General features: G+C 49.6%; 3 protein-coding genes and 1 pseudogene across 3 annotated transcripts; 2 read left to right on the top strand and 2 right to left on the bottom strand.

Annotated features, from left to right (window-relative positions):
- On the bottom strand, positions 1-1,537 carry LOC4332305 (probable carboxylesterase 17). The gene has a single exon (XM_015773248.3). It carries the CDS (start codon positions 1,429-1,431, stop codon positions 328-330), a length of 1,104 nt encoding a protein of 367 aa, XP_015628734.1. The 5' UTR covers positions 1,432-1,537; the 3' UTR covers positions 1-327.
- Positions 1,538-8,716: 7,179 nt separating this feature from the next.
- On the top strand, positions 8,717-13,903 carry LOC4332304 (uncharacterized; annotated as a pseudogene).
- Positions 13,904-13,950: 47 nt separating this feature from the next.
- On the bottom strand, positions 13,951-16,246 carry LOC4332303 (uncharacterized). Its single transcript, XM_015777739.3, has 3 exons — positions 16,075-16,246; positions 15,079-15,226; positions 13,951-14,300 (listed from the first exon to the last, which is right to left on the bottom strand). The coding sequence occupies exons 1-3, from the start codon at positions 16,127-16,129 to the stop codon at positions 14,225-14,227; spliced, it is 279 nt and encodes a 92-aa protein (XP_015633225.1). The 5' UTR covers positions 16,130-16,246; the 3' UTR covers positions 13,951-14,224.
- A 5,709-nt stretch (positions 16,247-21,955) lies between these two features.
- Positions 21,956-24,619, top strand: LOC4332301 (uncharacterized). The gene is made up of 6 exons (XM_015773128.3): positions 21,956-22,196; positions 22,281-22,384; positions 22,509-22,677; positions 22,824-22,946; positions 23,061-23,141; positions 23,227-24,619. Exons 1-6 carry the CDS (start codon positions 22,014-22,016, stop codon positions 24,187-24,189), a joined length of 1,623 nt encoding a protein of 540 aa, XP_015628614.1. The 5' UTR covers positions 21,956-22,013; the 3' UTR covers positions 24,190-24,619.
- Positions 24,620-25,087: the final 468 nt, after the last annotated feature.

Genomic DNA, 25,087 nt, shown 5'->3' with positions numbered 1-25,087 from the left:
TTTGAAAACAGTATCCACAACTTGCTTTTTAAGTATATTGATGAACATGAATGATACACGGAGCAACAACATCGTGGCATAGCGGCAGTGTCGTTTTTATGTGCTACGCTTTTGCTTTCCGACACCGCTACGACGATCCAAGTTGGGTATTGGGATGGACAACGCTTGTCTTGAGTGACACGTACTACAAAAGTAATTAATTTACAGCTTACACGACACCTACTCATCATCTGCTGCAGCAGAAACTGGTTGGATGGTTGGATGGATTAGGATGGATTAATTAGCGTGACACGGCGAGTGTCAGCTAAGCTTAGCCACTGGCTGGGGCTATCTGGCTCTGACGAAAGCCTTGATGTGGGCGAGCATCTCCTGCGTCCGCGGCTGCGAGAGGTGGTAGTTGTTGAGCACCTGGAACGCGTGCCCGACGCCGCCGTACGTGGCCTGCTCCACGCTATGGTCGGCCCTGCGCAGCGCGCTGCAGAGCTCCAGGTTGCGGTCGCGGAGGATGTCCTGCTCGGAGATGCACACGAGGAAGTCCGGGAGCGGCAGGGAGTCGAGCCGCGGCGCGCCACGCCCGGTGACGGGGTTGCACCACGGGTGGTCGCGTGTGGCGCCGGCGGGGAGCGACATGCGCCAGTAGGTGTCCGAGGTCGAGAGCGTCAGCGCCGAGCCTGGTGGCTGGGGCATCGTCTTCTCGGAGGCGGTGCGGGTCTCGCCGCCAAAGAAGGGCTGGATCAGGATGGCGCCCTTGACGTCGAGCGGGGTCAGGGCGCCGAGCTGGCCGTGCCCGAGCCGCGCGGCGACGTGGAAGGCGATGGTGGCGCCCGCGCTGTCCCCCGCGAGGAATACGCGGTCGAAGCGGCAGCGGCCGCGCCACCAGGAGAGCTCGTCGGCCGCGCTGGAGATCGCCGCCTGCTGCCGCAGCCACCGCACCGCCGTGACCCCGTCGTCGAACGCCGCGGGGAGGCGGTTCTCCGGCGCGAGGCGGTAGTCGACCGACATCACGGCGCACCCCGCCCGCGCGGCCAGCTTGGCGAGGAACTCGTGGTAGCAGCTCCACGCCGCGGAGCCGACGCAGAACCCGCCGCCGTGGAAGTACACCACCACGGGCACCCTCCCCGCCGCCGCCGCCGCCGCAGGCGCGTACAGCCGCGCCCACACCCTCGTGGCACGGTCGACCACAGCGTCGCGCGCGATGACGACGCCCGGCACCGACGCCGTCGTGCCCCACGTGCACGGCACGTCGGGGATCGCCGGGATGCGCTCCACGAACCCGTCCCTGTAAACCTTGATGAGCCCGTGTATCTCCTCCACCACGGCGCCATGGCCATGCCCTTGCTGCCCGTTCTTGCCGACCTGCTGCTGCTGCTGCTGCTGGAAGCTGACCCGCGGCTCGCCGACGTGCAGTGCCCCCATCCTCCTCCTCCTCATGCAAAGCCGCACGCAACCCTCTCGAAAGCAAGTAGTAGCGCGCTCTGGGCGTGCGCTGTGTCGTGTCCCGGGAGCCGGAGCCGGACACAATGATGCGGCGTTGTCCGGGGGACGCGGCCGGCGCCGGGGATTTATAGGCGGGGAGGGTGGGACAGGTGTTGCGGTGGCGTTGGGCCGGAGTGGGGGCACGAGTACTGGACTAGCTAGCTAAGCCAAGTGGAGGCGGCTGATTCGCTCGCGCGAGACGCGCACGGCAAGGCGAGCCCGCGAGGGGCGAGGAAGGAAGGACGCGCGCGACCCACATATCCTCCTCCCAAAGTCCACCGTCTCTTGGATTTGGTGGACACATGGAACCATGTGGCCGTCCATAGGGTTTATCCACTCGCCAAATGCCGACTACAGTACGGTGGGCGCGCCCAAGCCAACGTGTAAAATGCCCCCACGTGATAAGTCTGTCAGCGACTCGTATACGTGACTGAGTTGTGGACCTGTGGTCACGTTTTCTTTTTAAGTTTTTTTTTTCATTTTTTCTTTTAAACCGTGTTGTTTCTCTATCGTAATCTTTTAAAAACATGTTGTTTCTCTACCGTAATCTCGTGGAGGGAAAGAGTAAGTGAGAAAAACATGAACATTTTTATACATTCCTTTCTACTACAAGCTGCGTCAAATGGCCTTTACTCTCTCAATTACCGCGAACAAACAGTCGAAGATTAATCCCACATGAGGTCATCAAATATCTCAGGACGTGTAGTTCTAGTTCACATAGCCTTTGACATTGCCGTTTGACCCTGGGGTTGCTGCACATTCTGGTGGTGGTTGTAGAGGATCCAGCACTTGCGAGAAAGAGCAAGGTGGGTGTGTGGGTGCAGCTGTGGTCGCATGTGGCGCCTTTTGGCTGCCAATCGGCTGCCTCCCTTGCAGACCAAGTGGAACACACCCACCTTTTCTTTCCTCGCGCGGTACACGGAGCCGCGCTGTAAAACACCCAGAAAGCAACGCGAAATTTTGCATGCCCACTTGGTCAACAAATGCGAATAGGCCGATAGCTGCAGTACAGGTTGCAACCGACTTATGCTGCTACTTGTGCAACGCATGATGAAATGCCATCAATAATACGGGTGACACGTAAATTCATTTAGGAAACTTGCTAAAGGCCGTGCGTTGCAACATATATTATAAAAGATAACAACAAAAGCAAAAACAATAAGTTTATAGTATAGTTAGTTGATTAGGCATATAATGCCATCTTTTAATGCAGCCGTACTGAAATATGCTGCTAGATCATATGTTTTTATTCTACGGGCCTATTTTCAGAAGGGCTAAATTAAAGCATACGGTTGAATAACAATTACATGGTTATTCACGTGTGGATACCTTATAGCCCCACATATATACCAGTTTATGGTGTTTGAGACAGACTTGGATACCACCATTAGCATTATTTAAAGTAGTACTCTTTTCATCCAAAAGTTTAAGATCTATTTTTTTTTAATTGCCAAGACCAAGAGTAATTAACTTATCTTGACAAAACCAACGAAATATTCATTTTGGATGGAGGGAGTATATATTATGAGTGGGTTCATATGAGAAACATTTCTTTTATTCTTTCTAAAAGATAAGATAGAGTTTGTGTTTAGTATGAATATGCAATCAATTACAAATTAGAACTTGGAATTGTAATAAGGATAGGATAGAAGTTGAGTCGGACCCTGTCATAAGTCTTCTCGCAAATAGAAAAGCATACATGTTATATCCACGTAGTGACAGTAACATAGGTGTGGAAACGACTAGCCGACGACTGAGCCGATCGATGGTTGTGATACCTGGATATATTGTAATATGCTAGTTTGAAAATCATCGTCCATAATTAGTGCTATGAAGATGTAGGTTTCGACTGAACTCGATCTAAATATCGTGCATAGATATCATCATCAAGTTTTGATCTTGTATGATGTTCTTCCGTGTTTAGTTACCGATATCGAATTCAGGGCCGATTTTATAAACAAGAGGGACGGTCGAATGGCATGAACGTAAAGCAAACGTTTTCATATAAGAATCACATGAACAAAAACAATAAAAACGAAAATGAGAGAGAGAGAGAGAGAGAGAGAGAGAGAGAGAGAGAGAGAGTACAGCGTGGGTATTCTAAAAATGATGGAAGGACTCCAAAATGGCTACAACAGGGAGACTTTTACGAGAGAAAAATGAGTGGAAATGAGAGCAATAGACTCAGAACAAAGGGTGGATGTAATATCATCAAAGGACAGGACCACCACCCATCTCACACTAGCTAATTAATGGGCACCTTAAACATATGCAATAGCAAACGAGCCTATGAGACAAGATGTCACAAAGTACCAATTTTGTTGACCTTTGGTCCATTCTCATCATCCACACCACTAAGGCCCCCTTTGATTCAAAGAAAATTGGCCATAGGAATTTATTTAGGGGAAAAACCTTGCGGGTTAGCTCATCTTCCGTTAACACGATGCTACCGCATAGTGCCATGCCTTCGGAAATTGGAATGATCAAAGTTTTCATTTTTTTTCCCCGATTACATTGAAAACGTGCGCGCGCATCACCACACACACCATACTCACACTTATGCGAGTGTGCTCAATAACACACGCTCAAAAACAAAAACAAAAACCAATTACATATTGTTGGCCCCCACTATATCTTTTTTTTTGTTGACCGGAACCCACTATATCTTTTAAAAGCACAATTTTACGTGAACAATATTCGTAGGCGGCATGATTTAAATCTTAGTGGATGGTCATGCATCTACGAGACCACGACCCCACCATCACAACAGTACACGTGCTTTCTCCGAAGTTTTAAAGTTTGCTAGGTGAAATGCCACATTACTGATCTGGATGTTGATATTTGAGTTGAATTTTATGAAATTCTTAACTGAAAAGTGGAAAATTCTTAAGGACCAAGTCAAGTTGGCAACTGAAGTATCAATATTTTCTATATACACTTGTCCTCACAAAAGATTAAAAACTATGCGCACTTCTTTTCTAGAAGGTTCTCCTAGTAGTTCCTAGCTTGGTGTGACGTAATTTCTCCTTCAACCAATCTAACCAATTGAAAGAAAAAACACTTTCTCCAACACCATGTTTTTTCCTCTTTATTTATTTATCACATGCCCAAACAAATCATCATAAGAAACACACTACCTTAATGAGACCCTCCCTAACGACGGTCCTCCCACCCTGTTGATAAACTAAGCTGTACCCATCTCAACCCATGTACTTTTAAATTCTCCTAGGTTAAACTATTCTCAAGGCCTCAAGGGGTGGTAGGAACTAGGAACCGGCCTAACTCTGAGTTGACGCCCCTCCAAAGTCCAATCAAGTTTCCTTGATCTTCGCCGTAGCCCTTTCCATTTACCCTTCCTTCATCCCCAAGCTCATCTCGAAAAGGAACGTACACGACGGCACGGGAACGGATGATCATTTGCCGCCGGCACATCCATCGATCGACGGCGACATACACCGGCCCCGCACACTGCACACACGCGCGGGGGTCACACGCACACCATACACGAGAGCTAATCTTAGCTTAGCTCGCTTTCTTCTCCTGTGTGTGTATCTCGCCGTCCTCGCCTTTAAAAGCTCTTTAGTTCCCCGTCGCGTCAGAAAGGCGAGGAGCTAAGCATAGGTGACACGAAAAGGCTTTTGTGGTTAGATGTGTCATCGGGACGGACGGACGGGCGGGCGGGCGGCTTCTCTTGATCTGATGAGTGATGGGCTGATGGCCTCGTGGTTGGGTTCACCAACCGGGAGCCAAAGCGGCTTGGGGACAGCCGGACAGGCAGCTTTCATCGGACCCCCTTGAGCTACAGCGTACTACAGTGCTAACTGCCTTTTGGCCCAGGCCGTGGTTATCTGCTTTCTGTGGCTGAGTCACAGACACCCAGAATTTGTTGTAGACTTGCAGTTCCAGCCATGAGAAATCTGTCGACCAGAGTAGTATAGTACCTGACTGGCCATCGATGATAGACTCCGAATTTGTCGCAGTTCCATCCCAAAAGGAACTTGTGGGTAGTAGTGTAATAACTGACTGAGTGACTGGTCACAAACTCTCTGAATTTCCTTCATTTCCAGCCAAAAAAACTGTTGAGGGCTACTGGTAACTGTCTGTCTGATTGGTCACGACCACTCCTTTTCTTTTGCAGTTTCCTGGCATAGTGTGCCATGCTAAATCTGTTGGGAGAGTGAAAAGGATTAGGCAACTCTCACTAAGATAAGAGGAGGATGAGGCACAAAAGAAGCAACGACAAAAGAAGCAATTAAAGCCTACGCTATGGTCGACTAGCTTCGTCGCTGGGCGGGCAAAAGAAAAAAATCCTGATTTGAGTGTGTCGACCTCGACCTTCCACTTGCGGCAATTAACAATTTTGGAAAATCATTGGCGCCATTGATGTTGTCCACGGGAGTCACCAACCCTGCCTGCCCGGCTTGTCGCCCGACGACGACGAGAACCATCTCCCTACTCAACTACTCTACCCTATATGCCTCCCACTGCTCGGCACTTCGGCTAGCCCGTATCAAAATCTCCAAAGAACATGGAGCCAAGCGGCATGTTAGGTTGTCTTTGCCGGCTGTGGAGCCGCATTCCCCGGCGAGCGATACGGATTGAGATCCTCTGACGTAACTTCATACTGACTTGGTGACTGATATGTGGGTTCGAGAGTGGTGGGGAACTATATGCCAGTCACGGTGAACAGTAACGTCAGATGATCCTCTTCCATACGGTAGACATGGGCCATCAGTGGCCAGAGTGTAGACTAGAGACTGTGCAGGTCGGTGACCTGAATATAGTTCACTTTAGGTCTCTGTATTTGTCGTGAAGTCTGATTTTTGTCCCTGAACCGCAAAACCAGGTACGACCCATCCCCCAACTTACGAAAACCGGGCAAACGAGTCCCTACGTGGCTAATTTGACTCGGTCTTCATCTGACGTGGTGCTTACGTGGCAATTTGATCAAAGAAAAATAATAAACCCTGTGGGACCCACATGTCAGTTTCACACATAAATTAATAAAGAAAATGGTGGGACCCACGTGGGCCCCACATGTCATCCTCACACCTCCCCTTCTTCCTCCTCTCTCCCCTTTCTTCATCTCTCTCCCCTTTCCTCTCTCAGGCGCGATGGAGAGAGGCGGCACGCGGCGGCGCCGACAGGAGAGGGAGAGGCGCACGCCCTTCGCCGCAACCAGCCTCCACCACCGTCGCCTCCTCACGCTCGTCGACACTGCCGGCAGCAGCGGAGCGGTGCGCGGATCTGGAGAAAGAGGGAGGGGAGAGAGGAGAATATACCTCGCTGTCGCCCCTCTCTTCTCCACTGTCACCAAGCTCGTCAGCGGCCGCCCGCCGGAGCGAGGAGCTTCCCCTTCTTCCACCCGGACGGCACCATCACGCGCCCCTTTGTCCCCGACGCGTCGCCGTGCTCTGGCTCCCCGATGCGCTGCCGTGCTCTGGCTCCCCGACACACCGCCGTGCTCTGGCTCCCCGACGCGCCGCCGTGCTCTGGCTCCGTCGTGCTCTGGCTCTGCGACGCGGCGGCGGGGGACCCATGGATCGCCGTGCCGGCGAGGAAGGTCGCGGGTGCGGGGGCCGTCGCCGCCGGGTGCCCGGCCCGCTCCTCCCCGCCCCACTCTGGCGGCCTCCGCTCCTTGCCCGCCACAATTAGGCCGCCGCCGCTCCTTCCCCGCCCCACTCCGGTCGCCGCCACTCCTCCCCGTCGCTCCGCTGGAGAGAAGAGGGAGAGAGATGGGATAAAGAGAAGGGATAGTGAGGATGATAGGTGGGGTCCACGTGGGCCCCACCATTTTTTCTATTATTGTGTGTGTGAACTGATATGTGGGCCCCATATGTTTTAATATTTTTCGGATCGAATTTCCACGTCAATGCCACGTCAGATGAAGACCGAGTCAAATTAGCCACGTAAGCGCCACCTCAGCCAAAAACGGGGTCAAATACTGCCGATGGACCTTATTTAAACGGTTTCGTAAGTTGGGGGACCTGTTGTACCCGGTTTTGCTATCAAGGGACGAAAATCAAACTGGGCGACAAATAGAGAGACCCAAAGTGAACTTATTCCCCTGAATATTACACGGTTGCTCCTTTGCTTGCTCGGGGCATAGGGCTATGTGGGCCTTCCAATAGGCCGTTATATGCCTTAACATCTCGAATTGCATTCGACCCAGGTAAGATCTGGCCTGGCCTGGCCTGGTCAACAAAGAACTGGAGTAACAAGGGTCTTGTTCGTGTGCAACGGCAGTAGTTCCAATCAAAAAACAACAACGGCAGAAACGGTTTCTTGCGAATTCTGATTCTTGGAGGCTTTTATCTGCACTTCTCATTCCGCATAATAAATTTGACAGGATATACTTTCCTATTAGCTCGTTGGGTCACTCCAACGTCTATGTTCTGATCAAGCAGGGTGGTATATCATCTTTACTATAAAAACCCAACTCCTGACATTGAAGTATAAAAACCCAACTTCTGACATTGAAGTACTGAAGTACTCCCTCCGTTCCATAATAAATGCAATTGTGGGTTTTAGTGTCTAACTTTAACCATCCGTTTTATTTGAAATATTTTTATGATTGGTATTTTTATTGTTATTAGATGATAAAATATGAATAATACTTTATACGTGACTTAACTTTTCAAATATTTTCATAAATTTTTTAAATAAGACAAACGGTCAAACGTTATACATGGAATTATAGCTGCAGCTATAATGGGATGGATGGAGTATACCTATGTCCCAATATAAATGCAGTTGTGGGTTTCCGTGTCTAACGTTTAACCGTCCGTCTTATTTGAAAAGAATATTATTAGCATTTTTATTGTAATTACATGACAAAATATAAATAGTACTTTATGTGTGGCTTTTTTAAAAAAAATATAATTTTTTCAAATAAGATGGACGATCAAATATTGGACACGGAATACCATAACTGCATGGACGTAGTATATGTCTAAAGGAAATAATTGGTGCAATATCTGCGGCTGATCAATGATAGTCCTCTTGATCTTACTGAAGCCGATAAATTCAATCTCTCACGTCGCGTAAAAATACAGTGTACTCCCACCATAGAAAATTATAGGACGTATTTTATTTTTAAAAAATGAAGTCTTTAAGACAAGACTTTGATTACTGACTGTGCATAAAATTTATTCATAATATCTACAAAACCAATGTTTCATGAAAGCTCTTTGAAGGATGAATCTATTGGTGTAACTTTTTTATGCACTAAATATACTTATAATCTGGCTAATTCTTGGTCAAAATTTACAAAGTGTAACTATTTCGAAATAGTACTAGTGTGTGTCCAGCAACAGATTGGAAATCTACAACAACCGATTGGAAATGATGACCTTCTAGCCAAGGAATGTTACTATCCGTCGCTTGAAGGGAATCATCCAAATCACCATCCCTGGGCACGAAGACTAGACGAGTTGGTGGAAGCTGCAGAAGTAATACGCCAGTGCAGATGTGTCGCTCCTGTGCCTGGTCTGGTGAAGACTGAAGAGTAGGAGACTGCACAAGTAGAGCGGCGAGCAATATATTCACCATCAATCTGAACTCTCTGAAATCTCCCATCCATTTCTGAACATCAATCTCAAGCCATGCGTCTGAATTCTGCAAGCTCACTTCTGCTGCTTCTCAAACTCAGTCACCTAGCCATCGTGGCCGCCTTGGCCGACGGCGCGGGGTTCACCTTCAATGGCTTCTCCGCCGCGAACCTCTCCCTCGACGGCATGGCCGCGGTCGCGCCGGGCGGCCTGCTCATGCTGACCAACGGCTCCATGGTGATGAAAGGGCACGCGTCCTACCCGACTCCTCTGCGCTTCCACGGCTCGCGTGACGGGAGGAGCGCCGCCGTGATGTCCTTCTCCACGGCGTTCGTCTTCGCCATCGTTGGCCAGTACGCCGACGTGAGCAGCCAGGGCATGGCGTTCTTCATCTCCCCGAGCAAGAACTTATCCACGGCCCTGCCTGGTCACTTCCTGGGCCTCGTCAACGCCGGAGACAATGGCAACGCGAGCAACCACCTCTTCGCCGTCGAGCTCGACACCGTACTGAACGGGGAGTTCCAGGACATCGACGACAACCATGTCGGTGTCGACATCAACAGCCTTACCTCCATCGAAGCCGCAACCGCCGGTTACTACGACGACGAGGACATGGGATTGTTCCGCAACCTGAGCTTGATTAGTCGCAAGGCGATGCAAGTGTGGATAGACTACGATGGCCTGACCATGGAGCTCAACGTGACCATGGCTCCCGTTGAGATAACCAAGCCCAAGAAACCTCTGATCTCCACCATTGTCAATCTCTCAGCAGTGGTCACTGAACCGGCATATGTTGGTTTCTCGTCGTCGACAGGGATAATCTTCTCACACCATTATGTGCTTGGATGGAGCTTCAAGATGAATGGCACAGCCCCACCTCTCAACATTTCCATTCTGCCGGCTTTGCCACTTATGATCAGCGAGCGCCGATCACAGGTCCTAGTGATTGTTCTGCCCATTGTATCTCTGGTGCTTGTTCTAGCATCAGCCGCAATGGCTATTGCCGTAGCAAAACAGCGGGCTAAGTTTGCTGAGTTGCGTGAGGATTGGGATGTTCCCTTCGGGACACATCGCTTTTCATACAAGGATTTGTTCTATGCTACCGAGGGTTTTAAAGAGAGCCAGTTGCTTGGGATGGGAGGATTTGGGAAGGTGTACATGGGCATGCTTCCAAAGTCTAAGATGATGGTTGCGGTGAAGCGGATTTCACATGAGTCAAGGCAAGGGATGAAAGAGTTTGTTGCTGAGGTTGTGAGCCTTGGTCGCCTAAGGCATCGCAATGTCGTGCAATTGCTCGATTATTGTCGAAGAAAGGGAGAGCTCCTTCTGGTTTATGATTACATGCCGATGGGTAGTCTCGACAAGTATTTATATGATCAAGACAAACCTACTCTAGAATGGGCTCGAAGGCTTCAGATAATCAAAGGCGTCGCATCAGGTTTGTTGTACCTCCACGAAGATTGGGAGAAAGTAGTCATCCACCGAGACATCAAAGCCAGCAACGTACTGCTCGATGCTGAGATGAACGGTCGGTTGGGCGATTTTGGACTTGCAAGATTATATGACCATGGTACTGAACCAAACACCACTCATGTAGTTGGCACAATGGGTTACCTAGCTCCTGAGCTTGGACACCGCGCCAAAGCTACACCATATACAGATGTATTCGCATTTGGCGCATTCCTTCTCGAGGTTACATGTGGGCGTAGGCCTGTTGAGCAGGAAGCTCCTATGGTGCTTGTCGATTGGGTGCTCGACTATTGGCGCAGCGGTTCAATCATGGAAACAGTTGATCCAAGGCTCAGAAATGGCTATGCCGAGGAGGAGGTTGAGCTTGTGCTCAAGCTTGGCCTGCTTTGCTCGCATCCACTGGCTAGTGCAAGGCCGAGCATGCGTCAGGTTGTGCAGTACCTCAACGGCGACAGCGATTTCCCGGAACTGAGGGCAGCGCAAATGGGCTTCAGCATGGCGACTCTGCTGAAGAACAAGGGGCTTAACCCAGATGCTATGTCATACGCAATGACATCGTCATCAAGCATCGGTACTATGTCTAGTACTCTCTCGGGAGGAAGGTGATAATATGGTTTTGTGTTGACAGATGATATTTACTACAAATGATGTAGGAGTATGATTGTAGTAGTACTAGTGGCGCTAATGGAAAATTGTACTGTAAATCTGTAATGGACAGCAAAATTCCTGGTAGACTGGATTCGTGGTAGACATGGAAGTTTTATAGGAGTACAAATCAAGACTTTGCTTTCGCATGGGAAACATCCGGAGTCTGATTCTTAGTGTACAGTGTATATCTCTATGAATGACAAGCATAATATACAATGTGTTTTGAGTTGAAACCAAGGAACTTGAGTGACCACAGATGCACAGACTAGTAAACAAACACCTCCTTCTCACCACGCAAGGTTGTCGAACGAGTCAAATGTTGACGGATCGTGGCCGGCCGGCAAAGCAATTAGACCACTACTCCACTAGTAAACCTATCCCCTAGAAATTTGGTACCCAGTAGTCTGACTATCTCACTACTACGGCATCCTTGTTTCTCCCTCTGTCCTTTCTAGCAGGGTACTGTTTCTGATGATGATGCATTAGTATTGAATTGACTTGGATGAAGACCAAGCCACAAAGCTGCTTGTTCAGAAACTTCACCCAACCACTGAAGACGGAAGTGACAAAATTTGAGAGCTCTGCCCTGGCTCATGCGTCACGGTAGCCATGGTGATCATCAGGCCCATCTCCAGCTTCCTTGTACTCACTGTCTTCCACTGCATCAAGCTGGTGGCGCCATCTGCTAGCGAAAACCAGTTCGCCTTCGAAGGCTTCGCCGGAGCAAACCTCAGCCTCGATGGCGCCGCCGCCGTGACGCCGAGTGGCCTGCTCAAGCTCACCAACGACAAGCACATCAAAGGCCACGCCTTCTATCCTACTCCTGTCAGTTTCCACTTGACGCCGAACAGCAGCGCTACTGCATCCTTCTCTGCCACCTTCGTGTTCGCCATCGTCTCCGAGCATGCGGAGCTAAGCGACCACGGCCTCGCGTTCCTGGTCGCGCCCAGCAAGAACCTCTCGGCCACCACAGGGGCGCAGCACTTGGGTCTCATGAACATCAGCGACAATGGCAAGGCGAGCAACCACGTCTTTGCCGTCGAGCTCGACACCGTCCTCAGCCCGGAGCTCCACGACATAGACAGCAACCATGTCGGCATTGACGTGAACAGCCTGCAATTCATACAGTCCCACACCGCCGGCTACTATGATGACAGCACCGGCGCGTTCATGAACTTGACACTGATAAGCCGCAAGGCCATGCAGGTGTGGGTGGACTACAATGGGCAGGCCATGGTTCTGAATGTGACGCTAGCTCCATTGGGTGTGTCCAAGCCCAAGAAACCTCTGCTCCCAACCGGCCTCGACCTATCGAGGGTAGTGGAGGATATTGCCTACATCGGATTCTCGTCGGCGACAGGCCTCTCCATTGCCTACCATTATGTTCTTGGCTGGAGTTTCAGCTTGAATGGAGCTGCCCCTGCTCTCAACCCATCTAAGCTGCCTGTGTTGCCAAAACTAGAGCAGAGGCACCATCGATCTGAAATTTTGGTGGTTGTGCTGCCGATAGCCACGGCTGCTCTTGTCATTGGATTGCTTCTTGTGGGGTTCATGATTGTCAAGAGATGGTTTAGGCATGCCGAGCTGAGAGAAGATTGGAAGGTTGAGTTTGGACCACAAAGGTTTTCTTACAAAGATCTGTTCGATGCCACACAAGGGTTTGGGAGCAAGCGTTTGCTTGGAATTGGAGGATTCGGGAGAGTGTACAGAGGAGTTCTCTCTGTATCCAACTCTAACTCAGAGATTGCGGTGAAGAGAGTGTCACATGACTCTAGGCAAGGGGTGAAGGAATTCATTGCAGAGGTTGTCAGCATGGGGCGCCTTCGGCACAAGAATCTAGTTCAGCTACTTGGCTATTGCCGACGCAAGGGTGAACTTCTCTTGGTCTATGAATACATGTCAAATGGTAGCCTCGACAAGCACTTACATGACAAGAACAATCCTGTTCTAGACTGGAACCTAAGGTTTCACATCATCAAAGGGATTGCATCTGGCTTATTGTACCTCCATGAGGAATGGGAACAAGTCGTTGTACATCGAGACATCAAGGCAAATAACGTGCTTCTCAACAATGAGATGAATGGATGCTTGGGCGACTTCGGCCTTGCAAGGTTGTACGACCATGGCACCAACCCAAGGACTACACATATTGTAGGCACAATGGGTTACCTATCCCCTTAGCTTCTCCGCACAGGGAAGGCATCACCAGCTACTGATGTTTTTGCCTTTGGGATGTTTCTTTTGGAGGTGGCCTGTGGCCGAAGGCCTCTGGAACATGACCTCCAGGACAACCAGGTCGTGCTACTGGATTGGGTGCTTGAGAACTGGAACAGAGGACAAATTCTTGACGTGGTGGATCCCAGGCTCAGCAGTGAGTATGTTGCCGAGGAGGCGAACTTGGTGCTGAAGCTGGGGCTCCTCTGCTTGCAGCCGTTGCCTAGTGCACGGCCGAGCATGCGGCAAGTCCTGCAGTACCCTAATGGCACTGTGCTGGCACCAGAGATGTTGCCGACAGACTTGGACTATGATACACTAATGTTTCTGCAGAATGAAAGGGTTGAGTCATACGCCATGCTGGAAGCATCCTCATTGGCAACAACAGTTGGCCCTGGGTCTGATCTTTCAGGAGGAAGATGATGAGGACTTGTGGTTTACCATTGCTTGTTAGTTTTCTGTATGTTTATCTAACAAGTTTGTACTTATAAGTCTTAATGCCTTTAATATAATAACAAGCTGACCACTCTATGGGCTATGGCATGATAATATACTATCATGGCAAACATGACTAACCCTAAAGAACATGATATAGGAAGGCTTACCACATTCTCTGCATTCATATGCTATCTATTTGGGCGAATATTACAACATATGGTAGCTAGAACGGGAACACAAGGTTATTCGCATAGGGACCTTGATGTTATACCAGATTATGCATGTGGAACAAAATCAATGTTTTCAAGTCTCCAGGAACTCGGCATCAAATCAATTAAGATGACTAATAAGCAACTAACAAATTCCAAAAGGAGCAATGTACGTACAAGCATGGAGAAACCCATTGGCCATTGGCCATTGCATAATGCTTATTGGTTCTTTTCCTTGCTCTCTTGCTCAACCATGTAAGCCTTCTTCATTTCTTCCAGGACTGCATCATTTGTGCTGCAAGCATACACACATATAGCATGGTTATTACATCTAAAAGAACCGCGGTGTATTTATCATGCACTGGCCAATACCAGTCTACAAGCAAAGCATCAGGAAATCTTCAGAAAAAAAAATGTAACAGTAAATGCTTGACAGAGAGATTTCCCAAATGCATTGAAAGAAATAACTTTCAGCACTACGCTCCTAAAGGATGATGCTAGTACAGTTACAGGTAGCTTTAGACTGGGATTCTAAAACAAAGAATTCACTGAACTTGACTCCATCAAATCCCTAACAATGTACTACATAGCAAAATAAAGACTGACCAAATAAAAATCAAAATAAGCCTGGTTCCTACTGTCAGTGTAATATTGCAGGAAATACTGATGTATTCATTGGTCAATAAGTTAGATCCTAACTTGAAATAACAGCCAGACTACAGCATACAATGATTAAACATATAGTGGAAGATATTTTTGATAGCAATGGAAATCCTCGCCCCTCATATATGTACAGATTAGAGAGTAAAGATGTTGACAAATATCTTGCAGACTTCCCTGCTCATATTAGTGCGTGGATGTTTTTAACAATAAGTATCTACTGAATGAACAGTACAAAGTAGCTAATCAGTTTCTGTGATTAGGCTCCATGCACAATTTTCCTTATATATTCTTATAGCATGTTATGGAACTCTCTGGAGCTCTGGTTTGTACAAAAATCAACAATGTTCAAACACGAACCGGAATACCGCTTGAATTACTATTAGGATACTGGCATATAATGATCAACTTACAATTGATGAAGGCAATCATTCAACTCTTTTGCTTGTTTGCGGCATTGCCATACCACCGAAAAAGTTCTACCTCGAGCACACTCAGCATATTTTGAGCAGTAGAAATCACACTCCTTAAGGGCCTTCTGCTTCATTTTGCTCCGCAAAGCTGAAAAGTGAAATAGAATGGGCTAAATTAACTCTCTGATGTGAAGTACAAGAAACTTGGATATTGTCAAGCAAAGCACAAAATTTCCCCTTAAGTACAATATTCTAACCTAACACTAGAGAACAACTAATTGAGAAAACTCTTTTGAAATACAAAAGGCACATGTTCAAATTTTCTGAATGTTCTTCCTTTATTATTCTGTACAGCAGTCTTCAGCAGCTCCTAACATTATAAGGAAAGTTCGTTCAGTCAATCAGTCTGTGCATATAGTTTGTCTTTCACAAGAAAGTTCTCCTAAAGATTCAAAAAAATCAAAGGACTGATGCTCAGTGCAACAAATTCTTTACAGGGCTGTCTCACAAGTTTGAATGTACTTGAGTGCTCATAATATAATATTTAGTAAACCGAGCTATATAATGATACACGAATAAATAACATCACACAAGATCCAACATTCTGTAAACAAATTAACTACAGCATATACCGGTTACCATCATCAGATAGTGTTAACCAGTTGGGAGAGATGTACATGAACTATGAAATCTGAATGGCATGCTTAATCAACTAATGATTCAGCTTCCATACCGGCAAGCACTAGATCACATAACTTCTCAACTAAAGTCTACAAGGTTCGGCCAGCCAAACGGCAGCCAACCTCCTTAACCTCCTCGTTTGACGACTCATTTCACACAGGATTGTGTTCCCATTTCAACAAGCAACACCAGCGGAGCGCAATTTTTCGTCAGTACCTCACCCGTTACGCAACTATCAGGCGATTTTGCAGACCTCAAGACCCCCCAAATCAACGAATTCGGAAGCTTGAACAGGCAAAGGATGCGGGGGCTCACCTTCCTCGACCTTCTTCTTGACGTGATTCTCCCTGGCCTCCTGCAGGTACCCCATGGTGCAGCGACCAGGCGCACGCCGTATCGGATCGACGCCGGCGAGGGCGGTGGCCGGCGGGGGGGATCGTTCAGTCGGAGTTAAACCCTAACTCCCTCCTTGGAAGGGGACGCGGACATTGACGGGGAAGGTCTCGCTGTGTTTTCCCCTGTTCGTTGGTGGGCGAGGGAGAGGAAGTGGCAAATGGGCTAAACTTGGTCGGCCCAAAAAGGCCCAATTCATTTGGCCCAACAGGCCGTGTACCATCAGCCTATATGGGTTTTCTCCCCTCTCCTCTTCACCAAGCAAGTTTTGCTGAACTGTTGAAAATGGCCAAAGTTCTCATGAAGCAGCATAGATGAGAGTTGAGACCAGTAGACAGGTACAGAGTCGCTGCCAGGATCACCACTGAATCAGAAAAGATGTTTCTCTGAATTGTTCAGGTTAGAGATAGGAGTTTTTTGGAGTGAATGCTCGGCGTAGTTAGACCTACACAGATTAATATAACTCATATATCTGACACGTAGCCATTCATGAATTATGGTAGTATAATGATTATGTACCTCCTGATGAAATAAGGAATGTTTCTTCGTGTCACTGTAGTGGTTTTCGGTTCTTCACATGGGACCTGATGATTGGAGATTCTGGAATTGCTCGTAGCTTCACCAAATCGCACGAGATCCTTACAGCTCTTTTGTAAGGCGGATAATTCCAATTCGTTCACCATCAACGACCAAACCAGGACAAAATCAAACTAGTACTACTACTAATCAAGTTGGTAAGGAGACCAACTGACGATAGCATCCAGCCAAGCTCGACGCTTTTGGCACCAACCTACCCTTGTAAAATGCCGGATGGCATCGCCGTAGGAGGCCGCGTGTTTCCGTACTACACTCAATGTGTTTGGTGAAAAAAGAAAAGCGTTTCTTGATGCATGGTTATTTGACTTAACACTAACTTACCAAGGTTAAAAGCAGATACTACTGTCTGCTACTAAAATGACTGCAGGTGCATGTGTTTTCTTACGGATCAAGGTTGCAGCAGAGCCAAGTCAGAGGTGTCCACTGCACTAGACATCCCGCCGAATTCGATATGATACTGAACATCAGTTGCGTTTGAACACGTACGCGCATCGGATTCTGATGGTTTTGCGGTAGCTGACGCCTGGCTGGAGCTAGCCTGCACGTAGTGCCGAGACGTCCTGCCTGATCATGTCAAAAACAGGTCAGAATCAGGATAGTTTCCACAAGAAACGAACCCAAATCCCATCGGCGACAGAATCACGGACACAAGCACACAACTCGAGCTGATTGCTCACTCCACGACGGGATAAGATCATAAGAAGAAACTGCAAATTAAACCCTGTCCCGATCGCCTCCGCCCACCACTCTGGATGAGGATCAGAATGGGCGCGTGTGGGCTCGACGCCATCGCTATCTTCCACATAGAAGAACCTTCAGAAACCGCAAGAGGGAAAAAAATTCAGTAAAGAACTGGCATATGGCTTTTCAATTATTATGCCGTTTCTGTCTGTGTTCGTCAGTGGACTCCAGTGACAGGTTATTCACAGGTATTCGTTGCGTTGGAGAATACTACTCCCGCTGCGTTGCTTTTCGTCTCGCCATCAAAAGCAACCATTTCCTAATCCTACCGGCTCATCCGTGCTTCTTTTCTTCTGTGCAAATAATAATGATTGGTTGAGATCACGCTTAATTTGTTCTGTTTGCTAACCTTGCTCCCACGAATGATAGCGTGCATCCGGCCGTCCTGGATTCGTTTTGTGTTGATGCGTGTGTCATCTTCTGGATGGATGGAGCGGTCTGATTAACCGCCGGTTTATTTGACGCTTATTTATGTGTTTCTTGTCTGATTTGGATCGGTTTATTGGCGATTTGGACTTGCGAGAACGATCTGCCATGTTTTATACGGATTACCGTCTGCCTGTAATAGTTTTCTACAGTTATTATCTTGGTCTATATGGACTTTTGTGGTGTGTGATGTAAAAACTAAGGTGCAATAATTCATTATCAATACTTTGCTGCATCGACCTAACCACGACCATGCCGTAAAGACGTTCCACTTTCAGTATTTTCTACACCTTTTTCTAGAGTACTAGAATTCATGAGTTCATGATACATACTTATTTTCTGCACCTGTTTTTTTTCTAGAGTCCCATTGACACGGTTGAGTGCTGAACTTCTGGTTTTAGTGATTACCATGAGAGGGACCGGTTCCAAAGTCCAAACGCAGGATTCCTGAAAATCAACTTCAGTACAACTTTTGCAACGCCCCCTGTCCTTGCTTTGCTGCAGTACACTCCATGACCACAGCAACAACACGTCAAACAGCCAAAACTAATCACAATTACGTCGTGGATGATCGAACGATCGGTCGAGCCAAGTAGGCGCTTGTGAGAAGCAACGGTGAAAGGAACGGCAAAGGACTAAACTAAGTGGACTAATGACTGTTAACGCCCATGGCCGCCCTTCATGGGCCATGATGCTTCACTTTTGCCTAGCTAACTGCCACCCATCAGAATCCCTCGAATCATCGAAGAGCACCTCAGATTTTTAGGCCCCATTTGAATTGGAGGATAAATGGAGGAAAAACAAAGGAATTGAAATCCTACACTATTCATACCTTTGATTTGTAGGAATGAGAAAAGGAAAAACGTAGGAAACTTTCCTTTTCCTACGATTCTAGAGGAAAAACGTAGGAAATTTAACATCCACTCCAATTTCTTGGAAAACTTCTCTTGAGTCTATCTCTCTCATCTGAATCCTGCGTTTTTCCTGTGGTCCAATCAAACGGCCATTCCTGTGTTTTTCCTGTGTTTTGCAATCCTCTGTTTTATACTTGCATTCTTATCAGAATCCTATATTTTTCCTATTCCTCCGTTTTTTCAATCCTACGATTCAAAGGGGCCCTTATATCCTCTAATATATATTACCATGTGTGGATATTGTGGGTACCCCATACCCATACGGCATGGTTATCCGACTAGTCATAGGGGATAACTTATATCTATGGAATATGTAATAGATCATGACTCGGGTATTACGTTTCCTTGTATATTACGGAACGGCCTAAAGTCCTGGTTTGATAATATTGTAAAGTAGATTTAGGAAACCGATACCGTATTGGTTAAGGTTTCTATCTTGTAATCATGCCCCCCATCCTATATAAGGTGGGCAGGAGGCCCTCTAGGGGGCAGATGACATAACCTGATCATCAGATCAATACACACCCGGCGGATTCAAATCCCCAAACAGGAGTAGGGTATTACCTCTCATTGAGAGGGCCTGAACCTGTCTAAATCCTTTGTCTCCGCATCCATCCACTTTTAGGTCTCGTGCGCTACCCCCTTTTATTATTGCCGAATCCATGTTTCGACACCATGCAGCTGCCTAGTCACCGGTCACTGATTAAAATTTCTAGCTGTAAAGGGGCTCTCCCTTCTTCCTTTCTGGAGGTATAAAATGGTATTGTATCACTAGGGATTAACTTGAGTCTCAAGCTGACTAGAGCTGCGTCGGATGAACGCCAGCCTGAATCGATCCATGCTCAAAGTGGTCGAGAACAACCAAATATTCTGCACTGAATATGGTAGCCTTTTATTTTGGGAGGAATATCATGGAAGACGATTCGAACGACTTTAATCTCACAAAGTTTTAACTGGTCAATGTAGCACAACTGTAACTACTACCAACCATTTCTTTTTTTTTTTCACCTTGCAATTGCATCGAGTGGAGTGGCCATTGATCAGCCGGTGCTTCTGCTCCGTGTTTTTTTTTCGAGGGGACAGGCAGGGAGCTCCTGCAATTCACTATAGAAGAAGAGAGTTGATTCAATTTATAAGGGAAACCGGACCCAAAAACTTTACAACAGCACGGTTAATTAAAGGAAAACCGGCAAAAACCCCGACATTGACAAACTGAACCTAAGTACAGCCGTCCAACATGAGATAAACTCCTAAAACGAAGCCTTCAAGAAGGTTATGCCGACAACGGCGACATCGTCCGATCCTAACGAATCTAGGTTTTCACCCGGAGAAAACTCTTGAAGTGAAGTTGAACGAGGGCTCCAGTAGCAACGCCTTCAAGAAGGTGAACGGCGCCCAAGGACGTCGCCGTTGCTAGCACCGAGAGCGGAGCAAGACTTTCGCCTTGGAGCACCCATCAACCATAGCATCCACGACGGGAGCCACCAAATGTCACCTGCACACCGAGGATACTTGCGATATTCACACCACCTGCACGACGACCAGACTCGGTTCCCACCCGAGGACGCGCCGGATCTGGGCAAGGAGCCAGATCCGGCCGTCTTCCTCTCCACCAACGCCGGCCGACGCCTAGAGGGGCGCCGGAGGACGCCAGTGGCAGCCACGGGGTGCCTGCGTGCTCTGGCCACCACCGGCCGCCGCCGGATCCGGGTGCACCACCGCCGGATCCGCGGCCTCCACCATTGCTACCCCAACGCCGTCGCCATTCCCGCCGCCATCACCCACAACACCACCCGGCGCAACTCACCTCAACCGCCACCGTCGCCCGTCCCCGCCGCCAGCCCATCCCGCCAGATCCGGCCGGAACGGCGCGGATCTGGCGGACACCGCCGTCGCCACTCCGGGCGGCTCCCCAGGCCACCCGAGCGCGAGGAGACAAGGAGCGCCCCACCGCCACCGTCCTTGCGGCCGCGCGGCTTCACCGGCGGCCGCTCGGGTGACGGCGAGGCGGAGAAGGGGGTGGGGGTGGGGGAGAGGGACGGCCGGGTCCGCCCCTCGGGAGAGCGACGCGAGAGGGTTTTTCTTACAGCAGTCGCTTCTGCTCCGTGTCGATCGATCTAGCAAGCCGGCTGACCCGCCTCTGCAAATGCAAAGCTTCCGTGAGCAGCCCGGAGTGATTTGCCCCGGGATCGCGTGGTTTGTGTCGTGTCTTTGCATACGGCGACATGCTATGAATCCCCGCTTTACACCTGTCAGATGGACCAAATCACCAAACGTGATTGGCGGTCCAACTGCAGAGCAGTAGACAAAGATTTGAGGAACAACAGGCAAGACATCGGCACGGCACCTGCAGACTGCGGATGAAGGCGTTCGCCGTAGAATTTGAGCTTTCGTTTACTGTAACAGGGCTAGTTGGTTGTACTTGTACCTTACGGTTGAAAGATAATGACACCTAGTAGATGATTTGCCGGAGAAATATTATAGGACAGGAACTTAATACTCATTTTCTTCGAAAAGTCATACGGAATAAATACATGTGCTAAAGTGTTCTCCTTTAAGCAGGAACATCAGAGCTTTCAATTGAGTAGAACAATGCAGGTACACATTGCCGGGTTTCAAACCGCTGCTATTTTTCTCCTTGGGATCATGGCAAGCATTTTTCGTCAACAAGACTGTTAGCTGCCTGTTTAGCACGCGTCACCAACAAATGTACAGAGTATGTTACCAAGATATAATCGAAGCAAACCGCCTGGGGTAGTGTTTTTTTCTCTCTTTTTGTTCGTTATAGCCTTTATAAGATGTAGAATTGTAATTTTTTAACTGATCCATTAATACGAAACATCGCACTAACTCGTAGTGGTTGCTTAAAGAAAAAATCATAGCAAACAAAACAACGGCCAATTCCATCCTTACCAATTTATCTTGATGTGTTGGCACGGTAAAAAGACCAAAATCGGCCCAACGTTTTTCCATCGAATGGACGGAGACCAAAACAAGCAAGCAACTTGGCCTTCAATCTTCTTCTCCTTCGCGCTCTCGCCACGCGCCGCTGCTCGCCACAGAGCACCAATCCAAGATTCCAGAGCGGGCGGTATAAGAGAGGGGTAGGAGGCTACACCCCCGCCGCCTCCACACTCACCACCCGATCGAACACCGCCGTCACAGCGCGTCGCGGCGGGGGCGATGGGCCTCTTCGGCGGCAAGAGCGCCTCTTCGAAGCAGACCGCCAAGCTCAAGTCCCTGATCAAGCTCGCTGCCGCGCGCGTCGCCGTCGCCCGCCGGCCCCGCCTCGGGCGCCGCTCCATTGCCCGCGGCGATGTCGCGCAGCTCCTCTCCATCGGCCACCTCGACCGCGCTCTCCTCCGTGTATGTCCATGCCATGCTTTTGCCTTGCCTGACACGCGCAGAGACTCCTCCGCTAACAGTAGCCGCCGTGTTCTGTTTCTGCAGGCAGAGCAAGTCATCGACGAGGACAACATGCTGGAGGTGCTGGACATCGTAGAGCTCTACTGCAAAATCCTCATCGAGCAGGCCACGCAGCTAGATAAGCCCAAGTATGTATGCAAGAGCACACAGCCGTGTTCTTGACTCCTCGGTTGATTAATTCCTTGCCTTGTTTCTTCGTTTTCATCGCCTCTCATCAGCAAGCTTTTGTCATCTTTGGGTTGGTGTATACAGAGAGTGCGGCGAGGAGATCAAGGAGGCGGCGGCGGGGCTCATGTTCGCGTCGGCGCGGTGCGGCGACCTGCCGGAGCTGCTCGACGCGCGGGCCATCCTGGCGGACAAGTTCGGCCGGGACTTCGCCGCGGCGGCCAAGGACGGCGCCCACGGCGTCGTCGATCCCACGGTAGGTTTAGATTGATCATTGATCCCTCCAACTAAACCCATCTACTACCACCCAACACATGCCGTGTCATGTCGCTCGCCAACTGCGCGAGACATGGACCGGAACGAACTGGAGTTAATGAGGACACGGTTGCTCTGCCGCTGCAGTTGGTGCGGAAGTTGTCCGGCGCGCCGGCGAGCACGGAGCAGAAGCAGAGGCTGACTAAGGTGATCGCCGCCGAGAACGATATCTTACTGGAATTTCCCGAGAACACCGGAGATACCGATCAGGTTGGTTGCAATCTGCGCTACCTCGCGATGTAATATCCCTGTTTGTTGAGATTTTTCGTTGGTTTTATCTTACGAAGTTACGGAATCGTATGGTTGCTGTACTGTGCAATGCAGGGCAAGCAGAATGAACAAGCCAGGAACGTCCGAGCTGAACAATTTGTCGAACAGAATGAGGTCAAGAGGGAGCATCACGAGGTACTAGCACTTGTACAAGATCATAGCAGTTTTTTCTTTTTCTGTAGTATCTAATGGCTAATGTCGAGGATTCAAATTGTAACAGGTTCAGGGGAGGCAGAGGTTTGTTGACGAAGAAGTGAACCCGATACTTGCTCGGCTGAGCGTGCAAGAACAGTACGCCGACGCCAGGATGGCGGCGGAGGCGGCCTTCAAGTCGGCATCGTTCGCCGCGATGGCCGCGAGGGCGGCCGTCGAGCTCTCGCGGTCGGAGTCGCAGGGGAAGGGATCGAGAGGCGGCGGCGGCGGCGGCTACGAGAAGGTGCATCCGGTGCAGAATTCGGTTGCGGGCGAGAAGGAGGCGCCGCCCTCCTGGAAGCCGCACAAGCCTCCGTCGCCATCGACGTCGCCGTCGTGGAGCGACAGGAGCACGGCGACGTCGGTATGGTCGGAGGGGACGCAGAAGGGGAAGGGCGTCGTGTTCGACGGGAGCGACGAGGAAGTGGACGACGTCGCCTGGACTCCGCAGCTGCGCCGGCCTCCCTACAGGAGGGCCTCCACTATGGGCATCGGCGGCGGCGCGTGGAACGGGGAGGCCGGCAGGGTCGGCGCCGACCCGCAGCCGTTCCAGGACGGCGTGTACAACAACTCGCAACACCCGCGCCCGCCGCACAGGAGGCACGCCTCCGAGCTCGGCGCCGGCGCCGGCGCGCCCCGCGAGCCCCTGGTGTCCCTGGCGCCCCAACGCGGCCAGTACAGGGACCCGCCCTACAGGAGGGACCCCGCGGCCTACAGAGACATCAACGCCGGCGCGGCGCAACGGCGGCAGCCGGACGGCGCCGGCGCGAGACCGTACGAGAGCTCGGACCACGTCCACCCGCCGTACGCTCGGATCGTGTCGGCGCTGGAACGCAGCAACGAGCACATCGCGCGGCACGAGGAGGTGCGCAGGATCGGCACCGGCGAGCGGGTGCTCCAGGAGAGGGTGTACGGCGCCGGCGGCGCGCCGGGGCGCGCGCCGCTGAACCAGGAGCAGGGGAGGCTCAACTCGGTGCGCACCCGAAGATGAGGTGGTGTCTTCCGGTCGTTGGTTTTGGCGCGGCGCAGCGCATTGGTCAGTCAGCTCAGCTGTTGAATTCCGGTGCAGGAGAACTGGGGGCCGTTGCTTTTTTGCTGGCAAACCGGAGGTTCGTCGCGCGGGATCCCTGGAGATACAGGGAAAGGGATCCCCTGGCTTAACAGCTGTGCAGTTGAGTCATGTCAGTGACTCAACTGCATGTGCAGTTAAATTAGAGGATCTGCTTTCGAGATACAGATATGATATTCTGCCTCTGGGAAATCAAATGTGTATAATTAAAATGGATTGCGCTAGAAACGAAAGAGAATGTACAAATTACAGAGGTGATATATTCCCTTTTTTTTTTGTTGTCCTGTACAAAGGAGTTGTAATCACCGTTTTGCGAAAGGAGACGGGTTAACTGAGTCTTTACGGGGTGATCGATGAATTGCACAACTCTGCACGCTATTTGCACAAAGTTTGGATCGATGCACGGCTGCTGCTGCTGCTGCGCTACACCTGAAAAATGGCACTCTGCATAAGTGCCTAGATGTGTAATGGCTTTGTTATCTGCGAGTAAAACTACTGAACTAGTTGCTATCTCAGCCGTGCATGCGGTGCTCGTCTTCACTGTACCATCTTAAAATAAAATTCACCACGCACAAATTGTGCTTCCTTTCGTAACTGCTTGAAGCAGAGCAGCACATTACCCTGGCTTTGGTGTTTCTGCATGTTGTTTGCGTTTTACATCCGGTAAATTTCTTTGCACGTAAGCACGTTTGGCTCGCTGTCTTCTCATTGCATTCTGCATGCTTTGCTCATTGTCATTCTCTAGGTGATGCTCAATTGCTCCCCCACCCAATATTTTCCATATGCAAGAAAGGAGTACGACAGTTCATGTACACCAAAG

Source organism: Oryza sativa, chromosome 3, assembly GCF_034140825.1.
Source record: "Oryza sativa Japonica Group chromosome 3, ASM3414082v1".
Classification (NCBI taxonomy): domain Eukaryota; kingdom Viridiplantae; phylum Streptophyta; class Magnoliopsida; order Poales; family Poaceae; genus Oryza; species Oryza sativa.
The sequence above is the reverse complement of the archived record's forward strand: the minus strand, read 5'-3'. Positions and strand labels throughout refer to the sequence as shown.

What these genes read in the sequence shown, in the direction of transcription:
- LOC4332305 (XM_015773248.3), bottom strand. Translation starts at nt 1,431, where the DNA reads ATGAGGAGGAGGAGGATGGGGGCACTGCACGTCGGCGAGCCGCGGGTC.
- LOC4332301 (XM_015773128.3), top strand. Translation starts at nt 22,014, where the DNA reads ATGGGCCTCTTCGGCGGCAAGAGCGCCTCTTCGAAGCAGACCGCCAAG. An exon ending in TCGACCGCGCTCTCCTCCGT is followed by an intron (nt 22,197 to 22,280) that starts GTATGTCCATGC and finishes CTGTTTCTGCAG; the next exon opens with GCAGAGCAAGTCATCGACGA. An exon ending in ACGGCGTCGTCGATCCCACG is followed by an intron (nt 22,678 to 22,823) that starts GTAGGTTTAGAT and finishes CTGCCGCTGCAG; the next exon opens with TTGGTGCGGAAGTTGTCCGG.
- LOC4332303 (XM_015777739.3), bottom strand. Translation starts at nt 16,129, where the DNA reads ATGGGGTACCTGCAGGAGGCCAGGGAGAATCACGTCAAGAAGAAGGTC. An exon ending in CAAGAAGAAGGTCGAGGAAG is followed by an intron (nt 15,227 to 16,074) that starts GTGAGCCCCCGC and finishes TTCACTTTTCAG; the next exon opens with CTTTGCGGAGCAAAATGAAG. An exon ending in AATGATTGCCTTCATCAATT is followed by an intron (nt 14,301 to 15,078) that starts GTAAGTTGATCA and finishes GTATGCTTGCAG; the next exon opens with CACAAATGATGCAGTCCTGG.